This window comes from Chinchilla lanigera, unplaced genomic scaffold (assembly GCF_000276665.1).
Source record: "Chinchilla lanigera isolate Chin_1 unplaced genomic scaffold, ChiLan1.0 scaffold00070, whole genome shotgun sequence".
In the NCBI taxonomy this organism is placed as follows: Eukaryota; Metazoa; Chordata; class Mammalia; order Rodentia; family Chinchillidae; genus Chinchilla; species Chinchilla lanigera.
Window position 1 is genome coordinate 8,484,338 of NW_004955471.1, and position 25,027 is coordinate 8,509,364.

The window sequence follows — 25,027 nt, forward strand, 5'->3', positions numbered from 1 at the left end:
AATAATAATAAAAAAAAACCAACTAAAACACCGAGGCAATAGTCCTATAGTAGAAGCTCAGCCTCGCTGGTAACAAAATCGTACCAGATGCCCTTGGGATTTCACATCCAAATTCCTAAGCCACTGCTCTGAAGCTGGGCCACAGCACTGCGGCCTGGAAGATTGCTGGAGCGTCCTCACGCGGACCTGCTCCACTCTCTGGAAAAGGAACAGCATCTCCCACGCTCTGTCGGGACCCTCAGAGGGCAGAGCACTGCCTGTGAGCTCCGCACCACCCCTCTGGGTCTCCGAACCAGCAACTGTGCAAAACAGCTGTTTCCACCACGCTGCTGAACTGCTCATCCCATGGCAGTGAGAGCCAAGCGTGGGTGTGAGCAAATGGAACAAGAACTGCTATTCTTAAGATTTATAGGAGGAACATTTATATAAAAAGTCTTCATTTAAAAATATATTGTTAAGTTGTTCAGTGAAATTTATCATTAGCTAAATAAAATATTTTATCTGTACAAACCTTTACATGGACATGGAATGGATAAATTATTCCGTATACAAATGTACTATGCCCAGAAGAAAATAAATTCAGAAAGTTCTATAACTTAACCTCTGAAGGTTCATGACTATACCTGTTGCCTGTTAGAAGACAGAGCATTGAAAAACACCATTCTATTTGTAGAAAAAGGGCAAATGCTGTAGCACAGGTGGTAGCAAAGCACAAGGTATCAGTGCTATTGGTGCTCCCGTTCCCCTATCAAGAACATGCGTTTCTGGTTCATTCAGTCAGGAACAACTATCTTGTTTGTTTCACAGAGTAATGACAAATTTTACTCTTATTTTCTCCTTAAATTTCCAAAAGACACCGCTTTGAAATTCAAATTATCCCTAAATTCCACAGACAGCATGCAGAGAAAGTGGAGAAATGCACCTCTAAATGTCTGAACCATAGACTGTTACTTTTTCTCTTTTTTTGGAGGCAGGGTCTCACTGTGTAGTTAGACTGGCCCTGAGTTCACCATGTAGCCCAGGCTGGTCCTGAGCTTGTGGCAATCCTCCTGCCTCAGCCTCCCAAGTACTGGGATTCCAGGCATGCACCACCACCCTCAGCCTGTTGCTTTGCCTTTTTTTTTTTTTTTGTCTTTTCTTCTGGTACCAGGAATCGAACTCATGACCTTGTGCTTGCCAGGCAGGCACTTTACTGCTGAGCTAAATCCCCAGCCCCTGTTGCTTTGTCTTAAAACAAAGATGTATCTGTCCTTTCCTTCCTGTTACTTTCTGTCCTAAACTCATTCTCCATTTGGCCACCATTTTTGTTTGTTTGTTTAGATACAGTGGTGTAACTGGCAGTAAAATGACCAGAGTGCACTCTGCTTTATTTCCATTTCTTCCATATAAACATTTTGGCATCAATTAAGTTCATGGGGTCCTTTGGAAATCTAATCACACAGAAAACCAGACAGAATATACATTAATTGATATGTACAGTGTGAGTCTTGAGGGCAAAACACAAAGGTTAAAACAAGACATAACTGCTCGTTAAGGCTGGAAGACATTTGAGGAACTCCAATGGGAGGTTTGCAAAACCCTGGCTTTTCAGTAAGAGTGAACCCGGGGTGGAGGAGCTTGTTTGAGGATGTTTTGTTCAGCCTGTGGTGACAGAGGGCGACAAGGTAGCTGGCACCACGATCACTTCATATTTCAACCTCGGCTTCCCCTTTCAGGTCACAGTGTGTGTCCCGTAGGCGCGGCCCTGACAGTGCTCCGTGTGACACCAGTGGAGCCCTGGCTGGAGTCCGCAGCGTCGGCAGGGAGAGGGCTGGGGGAAAGCCGGGCGCGCTGGCTTCCGCCAGGGCACCTCGGTGGTGGAGAAGAGGGCCTCGCGGGTATTTCTGAAGTACCTGCCGCGGGGCTGGGGCCGGCATTCGTGGGGGAACTGCTTTAATCCCAGGCTGGGCTATTGCTGTGATCAAAGGTGGTGGAAAAACCGAAGACTTCCTCTCTTTGGGAATGCCAGGCTGAGGTTTTGCAGCGTCAAACTCATCCTTTAGTTTGGCAATATCATTAAATACCGAGGCAAGAGGCTGGAACCTGGGTTCCCAGCTCAGGAGGCAACCCCAGGCAGAGCTGCCTCTCGCATCGCGACCGGAGGTTAACTGGGTTGGGAAGGCGGCAGAGCTTGCTTCCTGGCCTCCTGAAAGGAAGAGCTGCTGTTTCTCGGTGTCAGCCAGGGTTCCCTCTTTCATCTCTTTCCTCTGCAGGGCCTGGGGCGGTGTATCCTTCTGAACACAGATTGCGTGACGACCTTCCTCCCCATCTCCTCCTTCTGCCACGTGGCTACCTTCTGCTGCTTCTGCGCCGGCCATCACGTCGCTTTCTGCAGACAGGCAGGACAGCTGATCCGAGTCCCTCGGGACACCGGAGTCTGGCACCCGGGAGCCCCGGTCGCTCAGAGCCGAGTCCAAGTCCTTTCTATAAGGGTGCTCGTTTATCCTCTGGATCTCCCTGTCTTCTGCAGTCTCCCCGTCCACAGAGCAGCGGCCACCGGAGTTGGAGCGCAGGTGCTGGCCGACCCGATCCTTCTCCATGGTGCTTACTAAGCTCAACCACCCCGGCTCGGTCTGCGCTGCAGCAATGTCGCTGGGGTCCTTTCCTTGCAGGGCCTTGTGCATGCTGCAGTCCCCGGTCAGTTTCAGATGGATATCTAGGGAGGAGGATGCTCGCTTCTTTTCATAACTGTGTGGCGTGGCTTTCGGTTTACGCTTTACAATCAGTACAGTCAGGATGCAGATGAACAGCAGAAACACCGCGAAGCAGGCGGTGAGGCTGATGGAGAAGCTGGTGGACTGCACTGCTCGTTTTCCTTCCGAGGACAGGGACACGTTCACAAACACCGCACACGAAGCGGATCTGGAGCCCGGCTTGGGGCTGCGAGCAATGATTTTCATTTCAAAGGTGCTGTCTTCGCCCACCTGACCTTTTATCAAGGGAGAGGCTCTGATCCAGTAAATATTTCCATTGGTTCTGTTCACTGAAAAGAAAGGAGAAGCAGATGCCAGGGAGTAAAAGATGACCCCGTCAACACCAGCGTCTGCATCCGAGGCCTCCACTCGGCCAACCAGCTGTCGTTCTTGAGTCTTTTCTGGGACGTTGAAAAAATATTTATCTTGAGTGAAAATGGGCTTGAATTCATCTATCCCTTCAACGTCCACCCAAACCGTTAAGGAGGCTGTTGAGCCACCCTTGTCTCTGGCCTGCACGCGGAGGCAGAACTTGTGGACACTTTCGTAGTCAAGGATTTGCTTAGCACGAATGTCCCCTGTTAAAGGGTCAATGTTGAAGAGATCCTGATGGGGAGCCTCCCCCTCAGGGACAAAGCACGCGGATAAAATAGCGTAGGTCAGTTCTCCATAAGGACCTGCATCAAAATCCACAGCGTGTACAGAACAGATGCTGGAGAACGCGGGTCGATTTTCAGGCACCGCACAAGTCAAGCTCGAGGACAGAAACTGGGGCTTGTGGTCATTGTCATCTAAGACGCTGACGAACACAACCGCAAAAGAAAAATGTTTCTTATCTTTGTCCGAAGCTTGGATGGTTAAAGTGAATTTTGTCATTTCTTCGTAATCCAGGGGTTTCACCAAATAAAGGTCTCCGGTTTTTTCATCTAAGTAAAAATGTTCCCTCTCGTCTCCAGAGGTAACTCGGTAGGAGATTTCCGCGTGTGGGCCCACGTCACAGTCGCTCGCTGAGACCACAGTGATGTGGCTGCCTGGAGGGGTACCTTCCTTGACGTGGGCATGGTACTCCAGGCTGTGGAATCTGGGCGGGTTGTCATCGACATCAAGCACTTGTATAGCTATGACGGCTGTGGAGCTCAGAGGCGGGCAGCCATGGTCAGATGCCACGACGACAAGCTTATGGCTGGCACTTGCTTCTCTGTCCAGACTGCGAAGTAACACAAGATAACCAACTTGCCCGTAAGGAGAGTCTGGGTGAATGGAACTGGTTTCCACATGGAAGTTGTTCTGAGAATTACCACTGATGATGGAATATTCAACGTGTGTGTTTTCAGGGGTCCAGTCACGGTCAGAGGTTGAAAGTGTGAGGAGAGTGCTTCCCACCAGAGCGTCTTCACTCAAGGTAAGATTATAGTACCCTACTGTAAACTCAGGGGCATAATCGTTCACATCTTGGACTTGTATCTCCACTAATGTAACAGCCCTCAGCTCAGGAATTCCACCATCACTGGCTTCAACAAGAAATCGAACGGTTGGTATTTTATCCAGAAGTAGTACAGAACTGGTAGTAAATATGGTGCCTGAAAAAGAGGACACAGCTTGTCACTGCTGTGAAATGAGAACGTTTATGATCTATTCAGCCAGCAAATGCTTATCAAACATCTAAATCCATTTAATTCCTTGTTAGGTATGTTAAGTTATGACCAACAATAAACCTAAATAGAAATTTTAAATTATTACATTTAAAACATTTAAGGTTAAGAGATAAGACTGATGACATTTATTCTCTGCAATATGTGTGCTGTCTGTAGTTACCTGTGCCACAAAATATTTTTCTGAATTCAATTTTTTGCATAGTAAGTTGTGCTGTTACAATTTTTTAAAAAAGGAATTTTATTCTTGTTTGAAAAATATCCTATTCAGCTATGCATAAATGCATGTATGGAGATATTCTGGCATAAAGATATTTATTCCATAAATATTGGTTTATAATCACTCTAGTCAACAAAAGGAATAAAAATTATAATGTAGAGTTATAAGTCTTTCCTAATAATGGAGATATCTTTCCTAAAGTTTGTGGTTACTTCAACAAGTGAATGAGAAAATATAGTTAATACATTCCATTGCATTAAACGGATCAATAATTATTATAAATATGCACATAGCAACATTGTACTAAGACAAATGTGTTTTAAATAGGTCACTGAGAAGGAATACTCGGTACTGTGTAGAAATTCAAATGTCACATTTCAACTACAGTCAAAGCATGTATGAAATTAACATGGTAACACTGAATGTTTTAAAAAGTCCAGATCCTCATCTTGTGGGTGTTGCGTATCCACCAAAAGTGTTGCTGAGAGTTGCATTTTTGGAGGATAGCTTGCACACTGATTGGCTGTAGCCAGGGCAGCAGCTGTGACTCTGGCAATATCTGAGGGGAGGAGTGGAAGCAGAAGACAAGGAAGAAGAGCGGGAAGGAAATGGGCAAGAGAGAGGCCAAATTCCCAACATGCTGACTGTCATGCATCAGTCGTTCATCCACAGGCTCTGTAGTAATGTTTCAAATTTCCTAGTTCTCTTAGAACATCCTGCAGGCCTCACTGTGATATTTTCAGACTAAATTATTTTTTCACATAATCCCTGCTGTGATGATTAACCTTGATTTTCAACTCAGTTGAAGAGACACTAGGAGAGTGCACTTCTGGGTGCGTCTGGGTGAGATATGGAGGTGCTCTATCCGGGGGCTCTATCTGGTCACCCTGGCCTCTTCCTATCTGGTCTGCTCTCCTGTGCTTGCTTCTTGACCACCATGAGCAAAGCAGTTCTGCTCTTCCATGCCCTTTGCCATGGTGCTTCTGCCTGGGAGTCAGCAGGTGATGTATTACAACCTCTGAAACCAGGAGCCCTAACTCACAGGTGTCTGGCATTTTGTTCCAGTAACAGAAACCTGACTGATACGCGTATGCTGACTTTCACATGAGCTCTCTCTTGTTGGAATGCAACAATGGTGGGTAGAGATGGGGCCACACAGTGTGATGCATCCCAGGTCCTGTTCTTTGTTACAGTGTGTGCTGCAAGGACACTGCCTTGCTGATTGTTCAGTTTTATCAGCATTAGCTGCTTCTCTACTTTTTTATTTTTAAAATTTTCATCAGTACATGTTTGCATACATAGCAAATTCATCATGGGGGCTTGGTATATGTACAAAGCACTTCTTCATTATTCCTACTTCTCTGTCCTCTCCCCACACCCTTGATCACCTTCCCATTTGCAGAAACATTAGCTTTAAATGTCCACTCAGCATTAAACTTTCTCTGTACTCTGTTTAATTATTCTAACGTGGAATCACATGCCTGAATATATTTCACAAACACAAATGTCTTGTTCCCTGATAAAAATACAAAGAGCTTTGGAAGACATCAAATAAAACAGAACATAATGTTTTATGTTCAGTAGAAATGGATGCTTGCATCATTTTCCTTTCTAAATTACTCTTGTCTTTATTGAATATATGGTGCTATCACTGAATAGTTTCGTATTTGTACTTATTTTAAAAAGCTTCCCAACACTGGTGAGGTGTGGTCTTCAGCCCAGATTAGTCCATTGACATCATTCTGACTCTTGTTGGTTCCTTGGAAAGTTGCCCAAGCTGTGCTTAGCTGGGCACATGAACTCCCTATGTTGGGTATGCAAATTTCCAAATATTTACTCACAGTACCTTTTGCTTTCTAGCCACTGAGATGCTAGAACAGGGAAATAAACCTGGCTCTGTTACTGCAGTGTTGGACGTGAAGATAAATGAGAAGGTGATGCTCCTAACTCCAAGGGGTAGAGCTGGGGGACTATTTTCAGAGAGTTTGGAAAGTATTAGTTCATGTTTTCACCCTGTATCTCAAACCTGTGAGCACAAAAACCGCTATAACTAACTCACCGTTCATGGGATCAATGGAGAATTCCTTTGAGGAGGAAAGTATTCTGTAAGAAATGTTCTCATTGCTTTCTAAGTCCGTGGCTGACACAGTTAACACTGAGTACCCCAGGGGTACTGATTCAGGAATGGGGACCTGGGAGAAAAGGGAAAAAAGGACACCATGCTTACAGGCTAAAGATAGTGTCACAGACAGGCCCAAAATGTGAGGTCACTTTATTGATACTGACTATGAACATCACACAATTCAACCTTTCTTAGACACATTAGTTAATGCACTTGCCCACATTATGCTAGGGCTGGGGGTGCAGATGGGTAGTAAAGTGCTTGCCTACCACGTGCGAGGCTGCGGGCTGGGTCTCCAGCTCCTCAGAAAACTTATTTCATGGTTCTTTGATTCAGAAACAAAACAAAATAAAAATGTCTAAAGTTTCACTCCATTTGTTTTTATTAGGGAAAAATTTCCTTTTAAATTATTTCTGCATACCCAAAGACAGGCAGCTTGTCACTTGTACATTGTTGTACATTATACATTTTATAATTCAAGCAAGCCTTCACAGGCTGCATTTAGGAGAGTTTCCCTCCTGTGCTGACCTTTCAGTCTTGCGTTTGCTACATTCCAGAGTGCTAGCGTTCGTTTCCAACTCCTTAGCTGAATATTGTCATTGTCCTTACTTTCATAAACATATAAATGTGCCCTGAGAATTAAAATTTTACAGAATTTACTTTACAGATTTGCTCATGATTTGTTTCTGTAAGATGTCAATCATTGTATTACAAAAATACACCTAGGAAGGAAAGAATTTTTCCAAATTAACTGTAGATAATCCAAACTCCCTTCTTTTCCCTCTGGCCTCGCAAATACTAGGCAAGTTCCAGTTGTAATAAATGACGGGATTCCAACTCCATGACATGTTTAAAATGGCAACCAACATACTTGATAAACTGAACTGAGTGAGACTTCAGTTCCCTATGTACTTATGGGATCCACAATATTCAGTATAAAACCTGCACCCTTCACTCAGGCACTAAAAACGGTGAACACTTCCTGGCCAAATTAGATGGTCAGGGATTGAAGGCTTTTGTTCCTCTCTGTTCTTTCTAGCTTGGGCCGTGGCTTCAGCATCTGCTTCAGCTCTTTACCTGATAGAAATCTTGAGAAAACACTGGCGGATTATCATTGACATCCAACACTTGGATGATGAGGGATCCTTCTGTGTGGTGCACTGAATCAGAAATCCGTATGAGCAGCTCATGTTTGGTCGCTTCTTCAAAATCTAATGTTTTTGCCAAGATCACTATTCCAGTATTCCGATCAATCGCAAACTTGGTTCCAGGATTGCCCTCTTTTGCAAAACTGAAGATAAAAGCTGGATTCAAGTCCACATCATGAACTGATACCCGAGACACGATCGCACCAGGCAAAGAATCTGAAACAATCATGACCAATGTCAGCTTCCATTAAAATCCACCCTTTGAAAGACATTTCTTTAATAGTTTGCTCCAAGTATTTTCCTTTTAAGTCCAACATACTTTGCCCAGTCTTGGCATGATTTCTCATACAAAGCTCATTATGAACTAAACAAAAATTCTGAAGAATTTATGGACGCAATAAAAGTAAAAAATTTACCATGGAGTAGGGAATTAAGGAAATTTAGGGTAAATTCGATTTTTGTATTACTTTTTTTTTTCATCAGATGCTTACAACACAATTCCAGGATCAAGAAACAGTCTGCAGCACTTTCCTGTACTGTGTAACTTCTGCATCAAAATCACATACAGTATTCATAAGGGAAGCAGGAGGGAAGAAGGATATTACTTGAAACATTTCCACAAAACATAAAATTTTGAAAAGCAGGCTATATTTGAATAAAAATATTTGGATATGGGTGTTAACACTAGCTACTTATTCCTTTGCATTTATTTTTTGTAAAATTATCTCTTTTAGGAGTGGCCCATGGTGCGCTGCCTTCTCTGCAATCTGATTCTCAGAATTAACCAGGACTTTGGAAAGACAAAGCACCCACAGAGCTAGTGGTGGAAGCAAATCTCTACTATTATCCAGCAAAAAAGTCACACGGCAGAGGACATGCTCAGTGTCTCACATACCACGCAATTTCTCCAGCCTCAGCTGCCTGTGAAAGGGACTCTGTTTGTGAGCAGACAGGTATGGTGCAGGTGGAAAGAACATGCCAAAGGGCTCAGAATAGTTCCACTGTGTGTAAGACTCATAATTTTCACTTCTCAAGCTGGAGCATTTTTGATGTGCATCAACCACACTCGAGCCCACTCAGTATGTCCTGATTTATAAGTTTGTTCTCCTGCTGTATGTACACTAGACACACTGCTGTGTTTTCACACCAATGCATGTGCTCAAGAACACTACTTTCTTTACCAAAAAGGGAAAGTATAGCAATTGAGTGAGAGGCAAAACTGGAAAATTGTTTTTATTTGTGGAATGTAGTTTAGAAACCCTAGGCAAGTGAAATTCTGCAATATACCATTTTGTGAGAGGTGGGGTTATAATTTGTTTGGAAAATGAATCTAATAAAATATTAGGAAGATTTGAGGAATGAGTTTGGTATCAGAAGTGAAAGTGGGGAGCTCAGTGAGGGCCAGCTGCTGCTTTTAACTTCACCCAAGAAGTGTGGGCCGGGGTCTCACCACTGTAGCAATGACCAGGAACAATTCTGGGCTCAGAAATGATGGAAGAATTGTATAATCCTCAGATCCAAATAACTAAGACAAATCAGTCTATCATGTAAAACCTTTATATTTCAGCCCCTATCAAGAGTGTGGGGCAGATGCTGAAGTTCAGGTTACTCTAGAGGAATATGATGACTTTGTGTAGCCAACACCCACTTTGCTTCGTGTATTGGCTTTAGTATTATGCAAAGACTGACAAAGCTGTGAATCTACAAACATCGCTTCTTCTCACAGGAGACCTGCAGGGTTACGACAGTCAGCAAAGTGCATTTCTGCAGGGCAGACTTAGTTCTTAAGAACTAAGGAGCAGCGCCTATCAGGAGGTGGAGGCCAGCTTCTCCTGGTCTGAATGCAAAGCCTAACTTCACATTTGACTTCTTTGACTTTTGATATTTCACTACGAACATCCATGAAAAAAAAATATGTAGCTTGTAGGTCTCTTGAGTACAAGTACTCATATTTGATTCAATGTCTGACTGAAAAGAATTACAAAGGATAAATACTATATATATTAACCAAAACTATTATTCCCAATGGTAACACTTACTTTCTGCAATTTCTGCTGCTTCAGAGGGGAGAAAAACTGGAGCATTGTCATTTATGTCGGCCACCTGTATGTGGATCGTAGCTGTAGCAGAAAGCCTGGGTATCCCTTTATCTGCGGCTTGCACGATCAGGCTAGTTTGGAAAAGAATCAAAGAATGTTACACACCATCCAAGAATTAGAAAAAGAGCATAAATATCAAATATTTACTTGAAGCTTTTAAAATGAGCTGACTACTTTTATTTCTTCCCTAGCTTTCTCTAAATGGCATCATCTAAAGTTTATTTCCCAAGAATGGTAGCCTGAAATTTATTTATTTTTGACATGTTTAAAGAACCAAATCCAGAAAATTGCTAGAGGTCATGAAACATTACTGTCAGAACAAACTGGTCACTTCAGAGAGACGGACTGTAAAAATTTGATCTCAATCTTGTTTTATTAAGAAAAATCTAAGAGCAAACAAATACCAATACCTATAGTTTAGAGGCCCCCACCCTGCCATGCGTCATATGGATGTTGCTATGTATTTCCATCTTACTATGTCAACGAAAGCTGCAACTGTCAGGAGATTGTTTTGCACTGATATTTTCCAGATCCAAATTTCAAATCAATCAAAATTATAGAATTAAGAGAGGACACTGCTATGGTTAAAATTCATACGACAGATGTACGATTGGCTAGGACTGTAAAGTAGAGGGAAAAGGCCACTGTCTTAAAGAATTTATATGCAGTGAATCTCTTGGATGGTTCTACAGTTAGTATCTCCATCAACCAAGCTACAAATCTTATTACCATCTTCAAATTCTCCTTTTTTCTGGACACCTTTACAAAGTCTAGTAAATTATAAGTTATGTATAATCCCCCCTGAATGTCACCAGGGTTTGTGTTCTGTTCATTTCACCTTTATCTTCAGAACTGTGGGTAGGGTGAGCCACCACCCTGCTTTGCCCAGGGCTGAAGGGTTCCCTGGTACATGGACTTGCGGTCCAGGCAAATTTCCAGCACTGAATCCAGGAAAGTCCTGGACATGCTGGACAGTCCAGTCCCCGTGGCTTGAGCCTGTGCTCACTCTCAGCTGGAACACCGTGTACATCCTGCATCCCCTCCCATGGGGAGAGCTTGTGAACTCACCACCTCTGTACTCCAGGTCTCATCTGTTCCCTTCCATCTCCCACATTGCAGTTGCTCTAAAATTTTAATTAAAAAATCTGGCCCCATTTAAAAAGCCTTTCCTGGGCTCTACACATCCAGCCCTGAGCATGGACCCATGAGCTTCCCTATCCTGGGTCCTCCCTGGCATCTCTGCCTCTGTACTCCCGGTCTTTCAAAACTCACATCTGTGCTAAGATTTCCCTGCCCTCTCGCCTGACTTGGCTACCCTTTTACCCACTTCCATAGCATCTTTTACTTTTCTGCTGTAGCAGTCATCACTTTTTCATCCTAATCTGTCTCCTTCTTCTCTATGTTCCTTGAGCGCAGTCTGCTGTCGTGTTTTATTTTTGTTAATACCTGTTTTTTTGTTGATTTGTCATGATTCACCTACTATACATGTGGTATAAGGCAGAGCTGAATTCAAAGTTAGGGCACAGTTGTGTAGAAAGCTTTGCTTCACTACGTGATAATCCTTGCTGTGAATATACAGCAACCTAATATGTAGTCCTTAGCTTGCTATTCACTAGCCTCTAGGCACTAGGAAGGTCAAGCGGGAAGCAGCTGAGTAATAAAAGGAGCTGTAAATCAGATGGCAATCCTTATTTTCATGATGGTATTCATCTTAGCCAGCTGTGGAGACTACGTTTCAAGAAATTGAGTCTTGAAAGTGGACTTATTTCTTTCTTTTCCATTGTTAGCCTCTTGTGAGCATCATTTCTTTTCTCAACCTTAAATTTTAAAATGATGTAAAATAAACATCAGCTCTATTTACTTTTTCCTCTATTGTGCAATTGAGAATTGAACTTAGGGTCTTCCTGCTGAGCGACATCCCCAGCCATTTTGCTATTTTTTATTTTGAGACAGGGTCTCACTATCTTCCCGGGCTGGGTTGGAACTTGCTAAACTGCTGCCTGTGCCTCCCACAGTGCTGGGATCACACACGTGAGCCAGCTTACACAGCCAGCATCCGCTCTTCTGAGGTCAGACTCCAGTTAGCAGCACATGATCACTGTCGCTCCACCATTCCTGAAGCCTACAGGCTGCTGCCTTCTGTACCATCAGAACAGCCACTTGAAAGTCATAGTTAAGGAGCTTAGGAACAGTTTCATGTGGAAGGATTAGTTTTTAAGCATGGCCATCCATCAGGTACACATGGAAATGCTTTGCTAACAATAATCAACTCATAGTGCTTTCTCACCCTGCCGGCTACCCCTCCCTAGTGTTATCTAAAGTGTCAGCCTATGATCAGGGTTTCTATGCAAGGCCTGTGTTAGTTTAAAACAACAGTAAGTTTCTTTGATATAGAGGGAAATGTATTATTCAGTTTTGAAATAAAAGGGCACAATAAACGGTTGTCAATAGCTTGAAAAACAAAATCACTAAAGTGGATCTTCAGGGATTCTACATGGGATGTCTGTAAGACCTTGAGCCATCCATGACGGATCTTGGCAGCTGATGTGAAGCGGGTGGTTGTAGCCGGCCCAACAGGCTCTGTGCCGCAGAACTGCTGCCCTGATGCACATGATCAGCAGAGATTACTGATGAAAGTGACCAGAGGTAGAATAGGCCTGCTCTAGGTTCCAACTCTAGGAAGCTTCCTTCTAAACTTGAAATGAGGCTTCTGGCCAGACAGGATCTTTTTTGATTGGCTTAAAAACTTAAATTCTTAGAGAAGAATTCTTCCAAAAACTCTCTCTCACCTCTTTTTTAGAAACTTATTTAAGTGTATTGGTACAATTTAGGTATATACAATGATCACATTCATTATGAGGAATTTGTACCTGTACATGACATACTTTGATCTGTTTTATCCCTTCCCATTCCCCTTTCCTTCCTTCTACCCCTTTCCCTCTCCTTATTTACAAAGCTCTGTTTCCATTTTATCCCTCTATTCTCATTTTTTTCTTTTTCCTTCCTTCCTTTTCCCCTCCCCCCTCTTTTAAATGTTTGCACAAAAAAAATTTTGTTACTTCTGAGGTTCTAAGAAAAAATTAAAATATCAGCCAGCACTGGTAACACTTCTGAAAGGAACTATGATTTCTCCTTGAAGATGGTAGGATGCCTTCTAAGTTTACTGCCTCTTTTCCCAAGATTAAACTCCAGTGACGACAAGGAAATTTAAAATAATATGTAACCATAGGCTAAAAGAAATGGGACAAGGTATTAGTGGGTAGGATGGGTGAGAAGTATCAAAATTTCTGGAAGATATAAGTGGAGTAAGGAGTGGTTATGGTGAATGTGCTAGAGATAATCAGAGATTAAAATGCATTTAAATAGTGTAACAACAAAAGTGGATCCTACTGCAAGTTATGGATTTTGGTGATAATGATATGTCAGTGTAGCTTCCTTGACTGTAATAAGTGCACCACTGTTGGCAGCCTGTGCATATGGCAGGTCAGGGCATGTTTGAAACTCTCTATACCTTCCTCTCAACTCTGCTATGAACCCACAACTTCTCTAAAGTGAGGTCTGTTAAATTTCAAAGGATGACAAAGATGACTGATGAGCAGTTACCTCAGGCAAACAAGGGAGATTCAAGACATGGCAAAGGCCAGGTATGGTAATGCACACCTATAATCCCAGAACTCTTGGAGGCTGAGGCAGGAGGATTGTCAATTCAAACATAGGTTGGGTGATTTAGTGATTTAGGGAACTGTGTTTCAGAAAAAAACTGAAAAGAACTGGGAATGTAGCTCTGTTCCTAGCAACCCTGGTTTCACTACTCAGTGCCACAAAAATTAATCTTCCTGTGTTGGCATTCTTGCGTCAGCTGGAAAGCAGCCAATGTCCCTTCTGGTTTATCTGGAAGTGAAATGTGCTGATCCGGCTCCTCCATCCCCCACAGAGAAACAGTGACTTCATGATCACCTCACTCACAGCCAGAGACCCTCAGTTACTTACAGAAAACCTCCAGCATGGAAAACAGAGCTCAAAACTGACAAAGAGGAGACAAGAACCCAGTAGAGAAGACATGGAAAGGTGCAAGGAAAACATGAAAATAACTAATGAATGTCCTTGGAGAAGAGATATCAGAAGCCAGTGCATCAATAAAGGTCAAGACACCACGAAAAAGATGAAAGACCATGAAAAAGCTTTTCAAAGAAAAATATACATACAGTATTTCCCCAATGTGTCATAGAGAACAAAAAAGAATGATTAAGAAGAAGGTTAAAGCCAAGGAAATACTCCATGGAAATAAAACAACAAAAATAAACCAATAGCCAAACATGAATTGCAAAGTAGGAAATAAAATATAGCTAATGAAGAATTCATCATGGCAGTGTCACGTCTGATTGAATAAGATCCAGAAAAAACAAACAAACAATGACAGCCAAAAAATAAAAAAGAAAATAAAAACATACAGAGAGGAGAAAATGCTCAATGAAATAATGTATGCAAATAGAAAAATCATGTGTCCTTATTTAAAGAGAACTAAACATTCAGTACAAGAGACCCACATCAAAGAATGTAACCACATTATAAAATGTAATAGATAAAAACTGTCTGAAACTTTCACAGAAGAGGAACATCATACAAAGTAGAATAATTAAAATTGTACAGAACAGCATCACTGGCATCTCACAGAAAAAAGAATAATGCCTTCACAATTCTAAATATGTTTTCAATTTCTGCAGTATCTATTGTATATATCACATGCAAGAGTACGATAACATAATTCTCATCTACAGAAGGATCCACATTCCTCTGGAACCTTTGCCTACAAAGATATTGGAAGAGAAAAAACTTCAAAAGACATGGGAATCAGGAACTGTGGGCCCAATCTAGGGGAGGAGTAAATCAAAGTCGGTGAGAGAGGAAATTAGGACGTGGCAAAGCTGCTGGGGAGGTAGGCGTGCCTGTTAATTACAAAATCCTGGGACACATGGGCAGAACAGTTCCCAAAGCCCTACGCTTGGCCTTCTCTGGAGAAGAGCAGGTTTTTGATAAAACTGCTTAGATCTGATGTCAGCCTGAAAAGTAGGTGATACAAGAAAGATGGTCCACACTGAGATTTGCCATTGCATTTTCTCTTGCACGTGGCCACCCACGCCCTGTAGGGTGCACTTCTTTTCTTTACTTGGCCCAGAGTTGCTCTACAGAGCCAGTTTCTTTTCTTACTTTTAATAAAACTTTGCTACCATCTGCACTTGTCTTGACTAACTCTTTGCTCAGGACAGAAAGAACCTAGAGACGACCTCCAGAAGGAGCCTCCAGCACCCCAAAACCCAGTGACAATGGGAAGTGAGCCTCACAGTGCTAAGTGACCCAAACCATCTACACTGGACCAGCAGGATGGAAAGTAGCACGAACGGTGTTTCCAAGAGAGAAAAGAAAAAGAAAAAACAGAACACTGTCTATGAGAGGCATTTGGAGGGGAAAAAAAGATGAGGATGACAACAGAGCTGATCGCATAAGGAATTAAATACAAGGACATAACAAATAAATAAAATGACATAGCATGATCTGGCTATGAAGAAAACAATATAGTCATACAATGTGAACTTGATTATTGGTTCATTGATAAACAGTAATAAAGAGAGAACTGAACTGTGAGGAGGTTATGGAGGTTAAACATTCATTGAAAAAGAAATGATTATAGTTGGGATCCTAAATGTTCCCCCAATGGCCGTGTATTGAATGCTTGGTCCCCAGCCTGTGATGCTACGGGGAGCTGTTAAACCTTTAGGAACAGTGCAGTGAGAAGAGGGTTGAACACACTTACATGTTAAATACAATACTGAATTACTCTAAAGTATTACTAAAATTTTCCTAATATTTAATGTAGGTTAAGGTTTTAATTTTTAAAAATATTTTTAAGTATTTTTCAATGTTTTGAAATATCTTAACCAAACAAACCCACTTAAACTTTGAAAACTGGGAGATTTTTCTAATCCACCAAGTAACACATTCCGTTTTAATCAGCTCTCAGTGCTTAGCCCCGTGAGGATACTGTTGCAGGATGCAGCCTCACGCTGCCCTGCTCTGTCCTACCCAAGATGTGGATCATCCATCCCCTCCTCCAGTGTATCCACGTGGCATATACTACGCGCCTTATAGTCACTCAGAAGTCATCTCCATGATCAGATTGACTCTTGTGTACAGAAAGGCCTGTGTTCAAGAAACACAGGTTTTATTCACTAGTGACCCTAAAGATAAAGATTAGTAATGCAAAGGAGGTACCAGGAGATAAAGGGAGACACTGTACTCTGTGCGAAAGGCCTTTGAGAAAAACATAAAAATACAACACAGGTACAATGCTTGCTAAAACGTACAATAAGAAAGCCAAGCTTGTTTTTGACCCCAGATTTGTATGTTGTCTCTCCAGAAACAGACCACGTTACAGTACAGCAAGTATGAGTGCACTTTCCTTTAAATGGTCATGCGGCAGTAAGCACGCTGGTGTGCCTTGCTCTTTCCTTCACGTAGTCAAGTACCCTAGTGCTCTATCTTAAGAAGCAGATATAGACCTTTGCCTTTTCAGTTTCATGGTGTTCCACGGAAGGGTTGTACCATTATCCTCTAAGCAGGGTCCATACATGGACATTTTGGGCTTCTTAGAGTCTTTTGCTTTTGTAGATTAGGATGCTATAAAAATATCTCCGTATATCGGTCTAGACTTTGATAACAATGACTTTAAATACCTAGCAGAACTATAACATTATTACCCTCTCCTCTGGCACCTTGGACTCCTGGTAAAAAAATTTCATGTTGAAAGCACGGTTTTAATACGATCATTTCCACTGGAATGCAATACTGCCGAAAGGACGCTGGCGGCAAGGTTGTGCTTCCAGACACAAAATATGAGCACAGAATGAAAAGGAGAAATGCCGTTCAGTTTTCACTGCCTTTAAAAACAGTAACAACAGCCGCCTGCAGGGGGCGCTGCAGCTGGAGAGGCATGTCATAACCCGGGTCTTCTTAGTGCCTGCTCCCAGGTCTTTAACAGCGTCACGCATTCATAAAATCTTAGAATTGGTCTAATCGCTTCTGTCAAATAGCAAACAATATCTAAGACAAGTTTAATAGGTCAACAAGGACATACTGACCGCAAGCTGGATCGAAGGGAAAGCACCCTTTACAACTCAGCTCGCGCAGCAGGAACGCAAGCCCAAAGCACCAGCGTTGACAGAAATGCAGCTCAGACAGGCAGGCGCCCTGCACACACCTGTAGGAGCCGGCGCGCTCGCGGTCCAGAGGCTCCGTGCAGGTGATCGCCCCACTCCGCGCGTGGATCTGGAAGGCGTCTCCGTGGTTGCCCGAGACAAGGGAATACTCGACCAGGCCGTTCAGCCCGCTGTCCAGGTCGGTGGCCCTCACCTAGGCGGAACCAACTCCTCTGTTAGAAAAGATTTAATCTGCAGTATGGGCTAAGCCTACTGTCGGAGGAATGCGCTGTGAAAAAAACACAAATTGCTCAGCGCATTTTACAAACAGTCATTAAAAGGATACCAACCAGCAGCTGTAATGTACATTTAACTTTATAATAAAGTGAGTGGTAGGAGGGGGCATTTTCTGGATACTCATCCGAAGGATTTCCAAATAGCTTTCACAGGATGTTGAGCTATAATTTTATGCAATAGGAAAAAATTACTGGAAAAATACCTAACTTTCTTGAATGTAAAATTTCTAGTATTCTCTGTTGATTCATGCTTACATCAAGAAAAGGTGATAAATACAGGAAACCTTTATATAGCGAATATCTTTTCCTTTTGTCCTTTTTTCTGTTTATAGTGTCACCTTTAAAATAGGCTGGGTGCAAATTTTTACAGTGCATTAAAGTTTCAATTTAAAGGGATCTTTAAAAAATAAAACAAAGTCTACAGTCATTGCTAACAAATTTAGATCCTGGTTATTTTATTAGTCATCAAAGTATTGTTGGAGATGGAACAAAGGTTTTAGAACATTGTTCCCAGAGACATACTGCTCTGTCTGTGTTAAATTTTAACCACTGAGCTAACCATGTAAGTGGATTCAAGATCTCATTTAAGAGTAAGTTTTAGGTCTGTTAAATATTAATTTTTTTATATTCTCTGTGACCCTCAGCCTTAGCTCATGCCTTTTGCATCTCTCTCCTGGATGCTATGCTCATGACCTAATGGGTTTTGCTTCTCATTTTCACCCACTGAATCCACCCTTCACCCTGAGGCCAGAGTTCTCTGGGGGCCACGTGGAGCACGCCGGATCTCATCAGGACAGCACACAAGCCAGCTATTTGGTATAGAAAAGCAGCAACTCGGGGCTGGGGATTTAGCTCAGTGGCACAGCGCGTGCCTGGCAAGCTCAAGGTCATGAGTTCCATTCCTGGTACTGGAAAAAAACCAACAACAACAATAAAAGGAAAAGCAGCAACTCACATTGTCCTTTGGAATTGCCAGGAAGAGACACTAGTCCCCAAGTGGGGGCAGATAAGATCCATTGTGCCCCTTGGAGCTGTACGCTAAAGAGTGGTACGGAGTAGGCTTCCCACGGTGGCAAATCTGGGTAGTCTGGGGTGCCTGACAACACGTGTCCTTGGTGGTTAACTTCACAAGGGCAGAAATGTGCCCCAGTGAGAGTGCCTGGTGGGTACAAGAACCTAAGCAGCTGTTGGGACTCATGAACCAGAGTCCTAGACTCGTCAGTGTGACGAGCTCTACTTTGTCTGTGTCTTGATGTCTCTTCACTCAAGATTCTAACTCCTAAATAAACTGAAGAGCAAAATGAAAGACAGATGGTAGGAAAAAGAGAGGTAGATCTTTTGTAAAAAGGAAGGGGACTAAGAGATGGAGGGAGAGGGCAGGGGAGAGGAAAGGGATGAGGAGGAATTAGGATGAGCTATGAACCAGAACCAACTCCCCAGCAGGAATGCAGTCAGCATGTGCTGCAAACGTACTACTAAGGAAACCATTCCAGAGAGAGAACAGCTGTGTGTCTGAGACAGAGGCCATTCCCACCGCCACTGGCAGAGCAGGGCCAGGGCTGGGCCGGTGCTTCGACCATCCTACCAAGTCTGTTCCCTACAGAGGAGGCCAGATCCTCAAGGAAGTTGGTCTCACTGTAACCAAAGGGAGGGTGGGTGCATATTGCCGTGGCAAAATAGGAAGGAGCCTCTTCAGGTGGTATGGCCTCCAGGGCCTTCTGTTTCTGCCTTAACTGGACAAAGAGTGGCATTGCTAGCTGCCCAGACACTGAAAGACCTAAAAATGAAAAGAGCACAGTTCACAGTGCATGCCTCTGACCTGACCTTCCAGAAGGGTGCGACAGCTGGAGCCACATCCAGTCGGGCTGGGTCCCATTGGTGCACCCGGCTTGGAGGGAGTCTTCCCATGCATTTATTCTGGCCTGGGCACATTGATCCTACCCAAGTCAACACATGGGACAGAGAAGTGCAATGCTGCAGGCCATGGTGCAGGGATCTTCTGGTGACAAACTGGAACGGGGCCATCTGCCATCCTCAAGAAGGTGAGGCCATTCACTTTCCCAGTGATAAAGATTGGGCCAGTGAATGACTTTACCTTCTTAAACATCCCAGTCTTTGTGAAACAGTAGTAAAGAAATAACAGGCTGGTGACTGCAGCAATAACATAAAATAAATCATCTATAAGGTAAAATAAATCTGCAGTAGTAGCCAAGAGGATGTGCTGGGCTGTGTGGGTGGGGGGCACAGAGATGAACCTCCAAGACTTCTGAGTGTACTGATTCCCTCTGACAGGGAAGACTTATGTATCAGGAACTGGCCTTCATGTAAAAAGAAGGTGTCTTTGTATATATGTATATATTTCAGAAAAAGGGATCTGGGCAATAAAGAACTATTGATAGTCTTGTTTGGAAAGTGTAGTATCATGTCAGGTAATTTCCTGACATACCCTATGCCAGAGAGAAAGCCCATGATATAAATCTGTGCATGAACTGCTGATCACATCAGCACAACTCCACAGGCCAAAAGGACTATCCTATTCCATGGCTCACTTCGCCAGCAAGATGGTTTTATGCTGATCCTCTGCAGATTTGCAGGGAGTTGCAAATCTTCTGATGTCCAACTTCAAGACCGCAAAGACTAAGTTCAACGGTGAAGGAAAGAGGAAATATGACCAGTTTTGATGCAGATAAAGAAACTATCGAAGATGGGAGGGGATCACAGCTGGAATGAATCTGCCCACTAAACAGATTCTCAGATCTGTCTACACAGCTGCTTACTCTTTAAGACCTGGTGTGAAGATCATTCTTTTGTGGAGCCTTGGTTAAGGTTGGGTCTCTAGCCTCTTTTCTCTCTTGGCACTGAATGCAAGCTTAATATATATTAATTATATGGTGCTCCGTAAAACTAGATATGTTACATTTAACATAAAAGCATTTCCAAGTTCTCCACTAAACTGTACGCATTTATAAGTCCAGTTATTTTTTGTGTCTCTGCCATGTCCCCACGACAATTCTCAGAGTCCCTAGAGAAAGCAGTGGCCAGGTACGAACACTGAAGGAAGAGGAAGAGTGCATGCAGAAATTTCCGATTTCATTCAGTCAAGAGTTTTATCCAATCCATCAAACACTGTACACATCTGGAAGACATTTAAAATTTATGTGTTGGATATAAGCCTTGCATATTTTGATGTCATTGCTCTATAATGATCTACACACCCACACACCATGGACACACATTTCTGTTACCTGTATGACGGGGGCATTGGAGCCCTGGCCTTCAGACACTGATGCTTGGTAAACACTTTGATCAAAGCGTGGAACATTGTCATTCACATCCTGTATCGATACTGCTACTTTGCCGTAGGCTCTATGCTCACCACTTTCAGCTAAAATGATGAGTTGTACTTCATTCCTGACTTCAAAATCAAGGAATTCAGGTTCTTTCACAGTCAGTTGTCCTAATTTTATTACCATGGAAGAAAAAAAATGAAAATGATGTAGTTATTTTTAAAATGTCTCAAATCACTGCTATTTTATGTGCTCACCTGCCTGTCGAAAGCTCCCCTCTCCACTGACCTGTGTCCTTGTGAAAAGAGTTGGGAACTTAACATCTGTTTGCTGAGCTCAAACAGGTAGAGGAAAAGAATCTATGACGTGGCTGAGACTGGGGGACTCGCTCATAAACCACCCTTCTCCTCTATCTAGAGTCAGCCCATCACCACGTCTGCCAAGTGGATCTTTCCAGCATCGCTCTATCTCCACTGCAGCTGCTCCTTGCAGCTACTCTTTCCCTCTCACAGACTGCCTGCACCTCTGGGCACATGCCTCATGGCTTTGCTTACCTGTTCTATTCACAAGCTCCCCAAGGTGAGGACTGTTCCCTGCCTCAGTTCCCCAATAGCTAGTTTAGACTCTGGCCTAGAGAAGGATTCAATCCCACCCTCATACCCTCATATGAAAACATGCTGCCAGGTTAGAGAAGTGGACTTTTGGGAGTGATGCCATGTTCAAGATTCTTCTCCAAATTTAGAAATTCCTGTCATATAATTTCCTTCTTACATTTCTACTCTGTTTTCTCCTCCATTTTAGAACAAAATGTCAGAACCAATTTCTTCTTCTTCTGCTCCTTCTCCTCCTTCTCCCCCTCATTCCCCTCCTGCTTTTGCTCCTCCCCTTCCTTCTCCTTCTCCTTCTTCTTCCTCCTCCTCCCTCCTCCCCCTTCCTCTTTCTCTTTATTTACTTGGGTGTTCACTGTCAGAAATTCTCTGAAATAGAGATTTACCTGATACAAAGAACAAATCCTAGTGCTGGCTACTTAATTTTGATGAATCGCTTGGCAGTATCACCTACTAATTCTTGTGACCTGGAGCAAATCATTCAGGTCCTAGAAAGCTAGGGCTTCTCTTCTGTGACAGGGAGATTTAATAGTGACCTACAGGGCATCTCTGAGCAAGTGGTATAAGGTGCACATGTCATGTTTTTCATGTGTAGGTTTCAGGAAGTTTTACCCAGACTTGTCTGTCCTTACATCACAGGCTACGGTATAGGTTTAACAGCTCTGTAAATTGTGAATTTAGAAAGAAAATTTAATACACAGAGTTTGATATTCTGGTGAAAGAATCTTTTTCTTTTAAATAGGGCTGTTATTGCTCTGTGTGAACCAACTTCAACAGATAAACAAGCTAGTCCAAAAAAACTTCAAGCCATCGGGTAATTATCTGGATACTGGCAGAAATTATGCCCTGTTCTAATAGTTTATCTTTGACATTGAGTGTTTGAAAGAAGATTGCATAGCTTATGTTTTACTGATCAAAAAATACTAAATATTTTATTTTACATAAGAATTCAATATCCTACAAAATTTAAGTGTCATGAATTCACTATCATTTTTTGACCTCAGATTTAAGTATTAATTTTGCACAAGGACCAAATTTCCTGCACAAGCCACAGAGCATTGTGTCCAACATGGCTGAGAAAGGAGCTCTAACTTGGGGCAACTGCAAAACCATTGAAAATGTGTTCTATGGACTGCTGAAAGTAGCTGGTACTATTAGCTATCTGTGACATAAGCACTGATACCTGCATTCCCAAATGGCAGAGGAGCCATGAGTTTGAGGTGGGTCCACAGCTCTCTGCCAAACAAGACATCACGTTATCATGCTATTGTGTTACTGTTTGTACAGGAAAAATAAAATAGAAATGCAGCACTAAACTGCCAGTGTCATTCAGTAGAAAATGCGCCAATTATGGTGCAGATCAAAGTGGAATTTTTAATAAAAGGCCTGTGTTTATGCTTTGATAATTGGAATTTTGCACTTGGAATGGATCTACGGTGCTAATGTTTTCCTTGCTTGGTTTTTATTTTTGGTGTAATAGCTGGCACATGCTGTGAAAGTTATGCAATTCGAGAAGACAATAGGCAGTCTGAGACATGACTCAAGGCTGGAACACCTACTAAATCTACATTTTACCTTTGATGATACACATATATTTTTCCCAGAGACATCAAAGACATAATCATTAGTGAGATGAGAGTATTAATGAACTCTCACATGGTATGGGCATAAATCCACATTTTTTAGAGCAAGAAAGAAGCCTTGCAAGTATCACTCTCACATGTTATATGCCAGTTTTACAATTTGAGAACAAAACTGCAGTAATATTTTCCTTATAATATAGATACTTCAATAGCTTTTGTCCAAGTTATACAATACACATCAAAATGAGATTAAGATTCTTCAAATACTAAATGCTGGATAACATGATCAGGTCACTTCAGTTATACACTGTGGATATGCATCTGCATAAATCCAAAGCAGAATGTAACAAATTATGTTATCCAATGGTTTTTAAATGCTCTCCTGCTACAACAACATCTTTGAAATGTTGAAAGTTTGATCATTTTTGTTTTATGTCAATCTACCCAATAATGGACTGAGTATTACCATCTGTTATTTACATACACAGTCTTAGTCAAACACTAAATTCTTGCTAGTTTAGATGGTAATAGATGTTTCTAATCCAAAGTGGCATGAAGTTTACAAAAGTAAACTTTTCAAAAGTCAACCTTAGGTTTGTAACTCAGGAATAAGGCTCCTTAACGTGAGCACAATTTTAGAGACCAATTTTATTAGTTTATCACGCACAAATTTTCTCTTTTAGTAGGTTTGTTGTTTAAAATACACACATCCATATAACTTATGTTAGGTATCTTTGAAACAAGTTTAGTGGTAATGTATTAAAGATAGTGTGAAGCATGTATTTAATATAAAATTTCACAAAAGTTTTCTTGACAGTTGTATGGTAAAGAATACACTTGGATGACTGTCATGATGAAAACAAAATACTTGATACATTGTATGCATATATGTGAATGCTCTATATGTGTATATGTGTGCACTGAAGTGCATTATTGAGTTACAGAAGTAAGGGTTCCCCAGAGGGGAGAATAAGATTGAAAACAGGAATCCTGGGAGGTGAGTAGGTACTAAAACATCCATATGTGTCCTGGTGGGTTCTATTGTAACCTCCTACCTTGAGATGCACCTTTGAGAGTTGTACAGAGTATGGAAAACAAGGGGAAAAATCCCTACAAGTAGTTATGGGGACAACAGGAAAAATTGGTGCATAGTTGGAAACCCAAAGGCTAAATAAATGATCAATAAGTGATTTAAATAAGTGATCAATATTTCTAAAAACACTAAAAATTTATACACAGAAAACCAAATTTTTTAAATGTTGGTGTTAAGTGAAAGGATGAGAAAAGCCCCTGAATTTATGGTGCCATACTATCTTAGTTATATATCTTTTCTAAAAAATGAAGAATTAAACTAGTTTCTGCTTGATGATGTCTCCAGGCGAATTTGAGGAGAAAGCAAATTCTTCTTAAAGGGGACAAATTCAATCCTGGTTTAAAAGGATACCCAAAGGAAAAGTTTAAAAGATGGTGAGAAGTTCACGATGTATAAGCACAAAAATCACAGAGAAACACATTGTCATGAATGTTAGCAGGCAAATACACAGGCAGCAAAATCAATCTTCTAAGACTTTTGAATTCTACACATGTGTTTTGCAGAGCAAATCGAGGCAAACACTAGATCACTGTGCTATCCCTGGGCAAGACCCCCAGCTCAATGTTTCAAATATATAAAAACAGTCTTGGAAACATGAGCGAGGGACAAAAGATTTTTTTTTGTAAGAAAAAGACAAGTTGAAAAAGAACCAAAGATAACTTTTGAAAATGAAAAAATATAGTTCATTAGACTGAAAAGAGACAAAGAAATGAAAAAGTGATGTAGGAGAGAGTCTTTTGGCCCAGTATTCATCTAACTGGAGTTTCAACAAAAGAAATAAATGAATGCCATTTCTTAATGAAATAATGGGAGTTCAGGAGATAGTGATACAAGATATTATGAGAGAAATTAACTGTGAGACTAGAATTACAAGATCAGCAAAAATATATACCAGATGAGGATTAAATGAAGATGTTTTAGCCCAGGGGACAACAAGATAGAGGAAAATGGAAACCACACACCTGAAATTTATGAAATGATAGCAGCAGAAGTA

The 25,027-nt window shown here is 41.9% G+C and overlaps 1 protein-coding gene across 1 annotated transcript in view; it reads right to left on the reverse strand.

Annotated features, from left to right (window-relative positions):
• Positions 1 to 1,194: 1,194 nt before the first annotated feature.
• Dchs2 (dachsous cadherin-related 2) overlaps positions 1,195 to 25,027 on the reverse strand; it is a 221,502-nt gene continuing 197,669 nt past the window's right edge. The window contains exons 16-21 of the mRNA XM_005400929.2: positions 20,708 to 20,919; positions 17,229 to 17,380; positions 9,914 to 10,044; positions 7,804 to 8,090; positions 6,664 to 6,796; positions 1,195 to 4,312 (exon numbers count right to left, since the gene is read on the reverse strand). Of these exons, the coding sequence (XP_005400986.2) occupies positions 1,686 to 4,312; positions 6,664 to 6,796; positions 7,804 to 8,090; positions 9,914 to 10,044; positions 17,229 to 17,380; positions 20,708 to 20,919 (3,542 nt within the window). The 3' untranslated portion in view covers positions 1,195 to 1,685. The remainder of the gene's footprint in view (positions 4,313 to 6,663; positions 6,797 to 7,803; positions 8,091 to 9,913; positions 10,045 to 17,228; positions 17,381 to 20,707; positions 20,920 to 25,027) is intronic.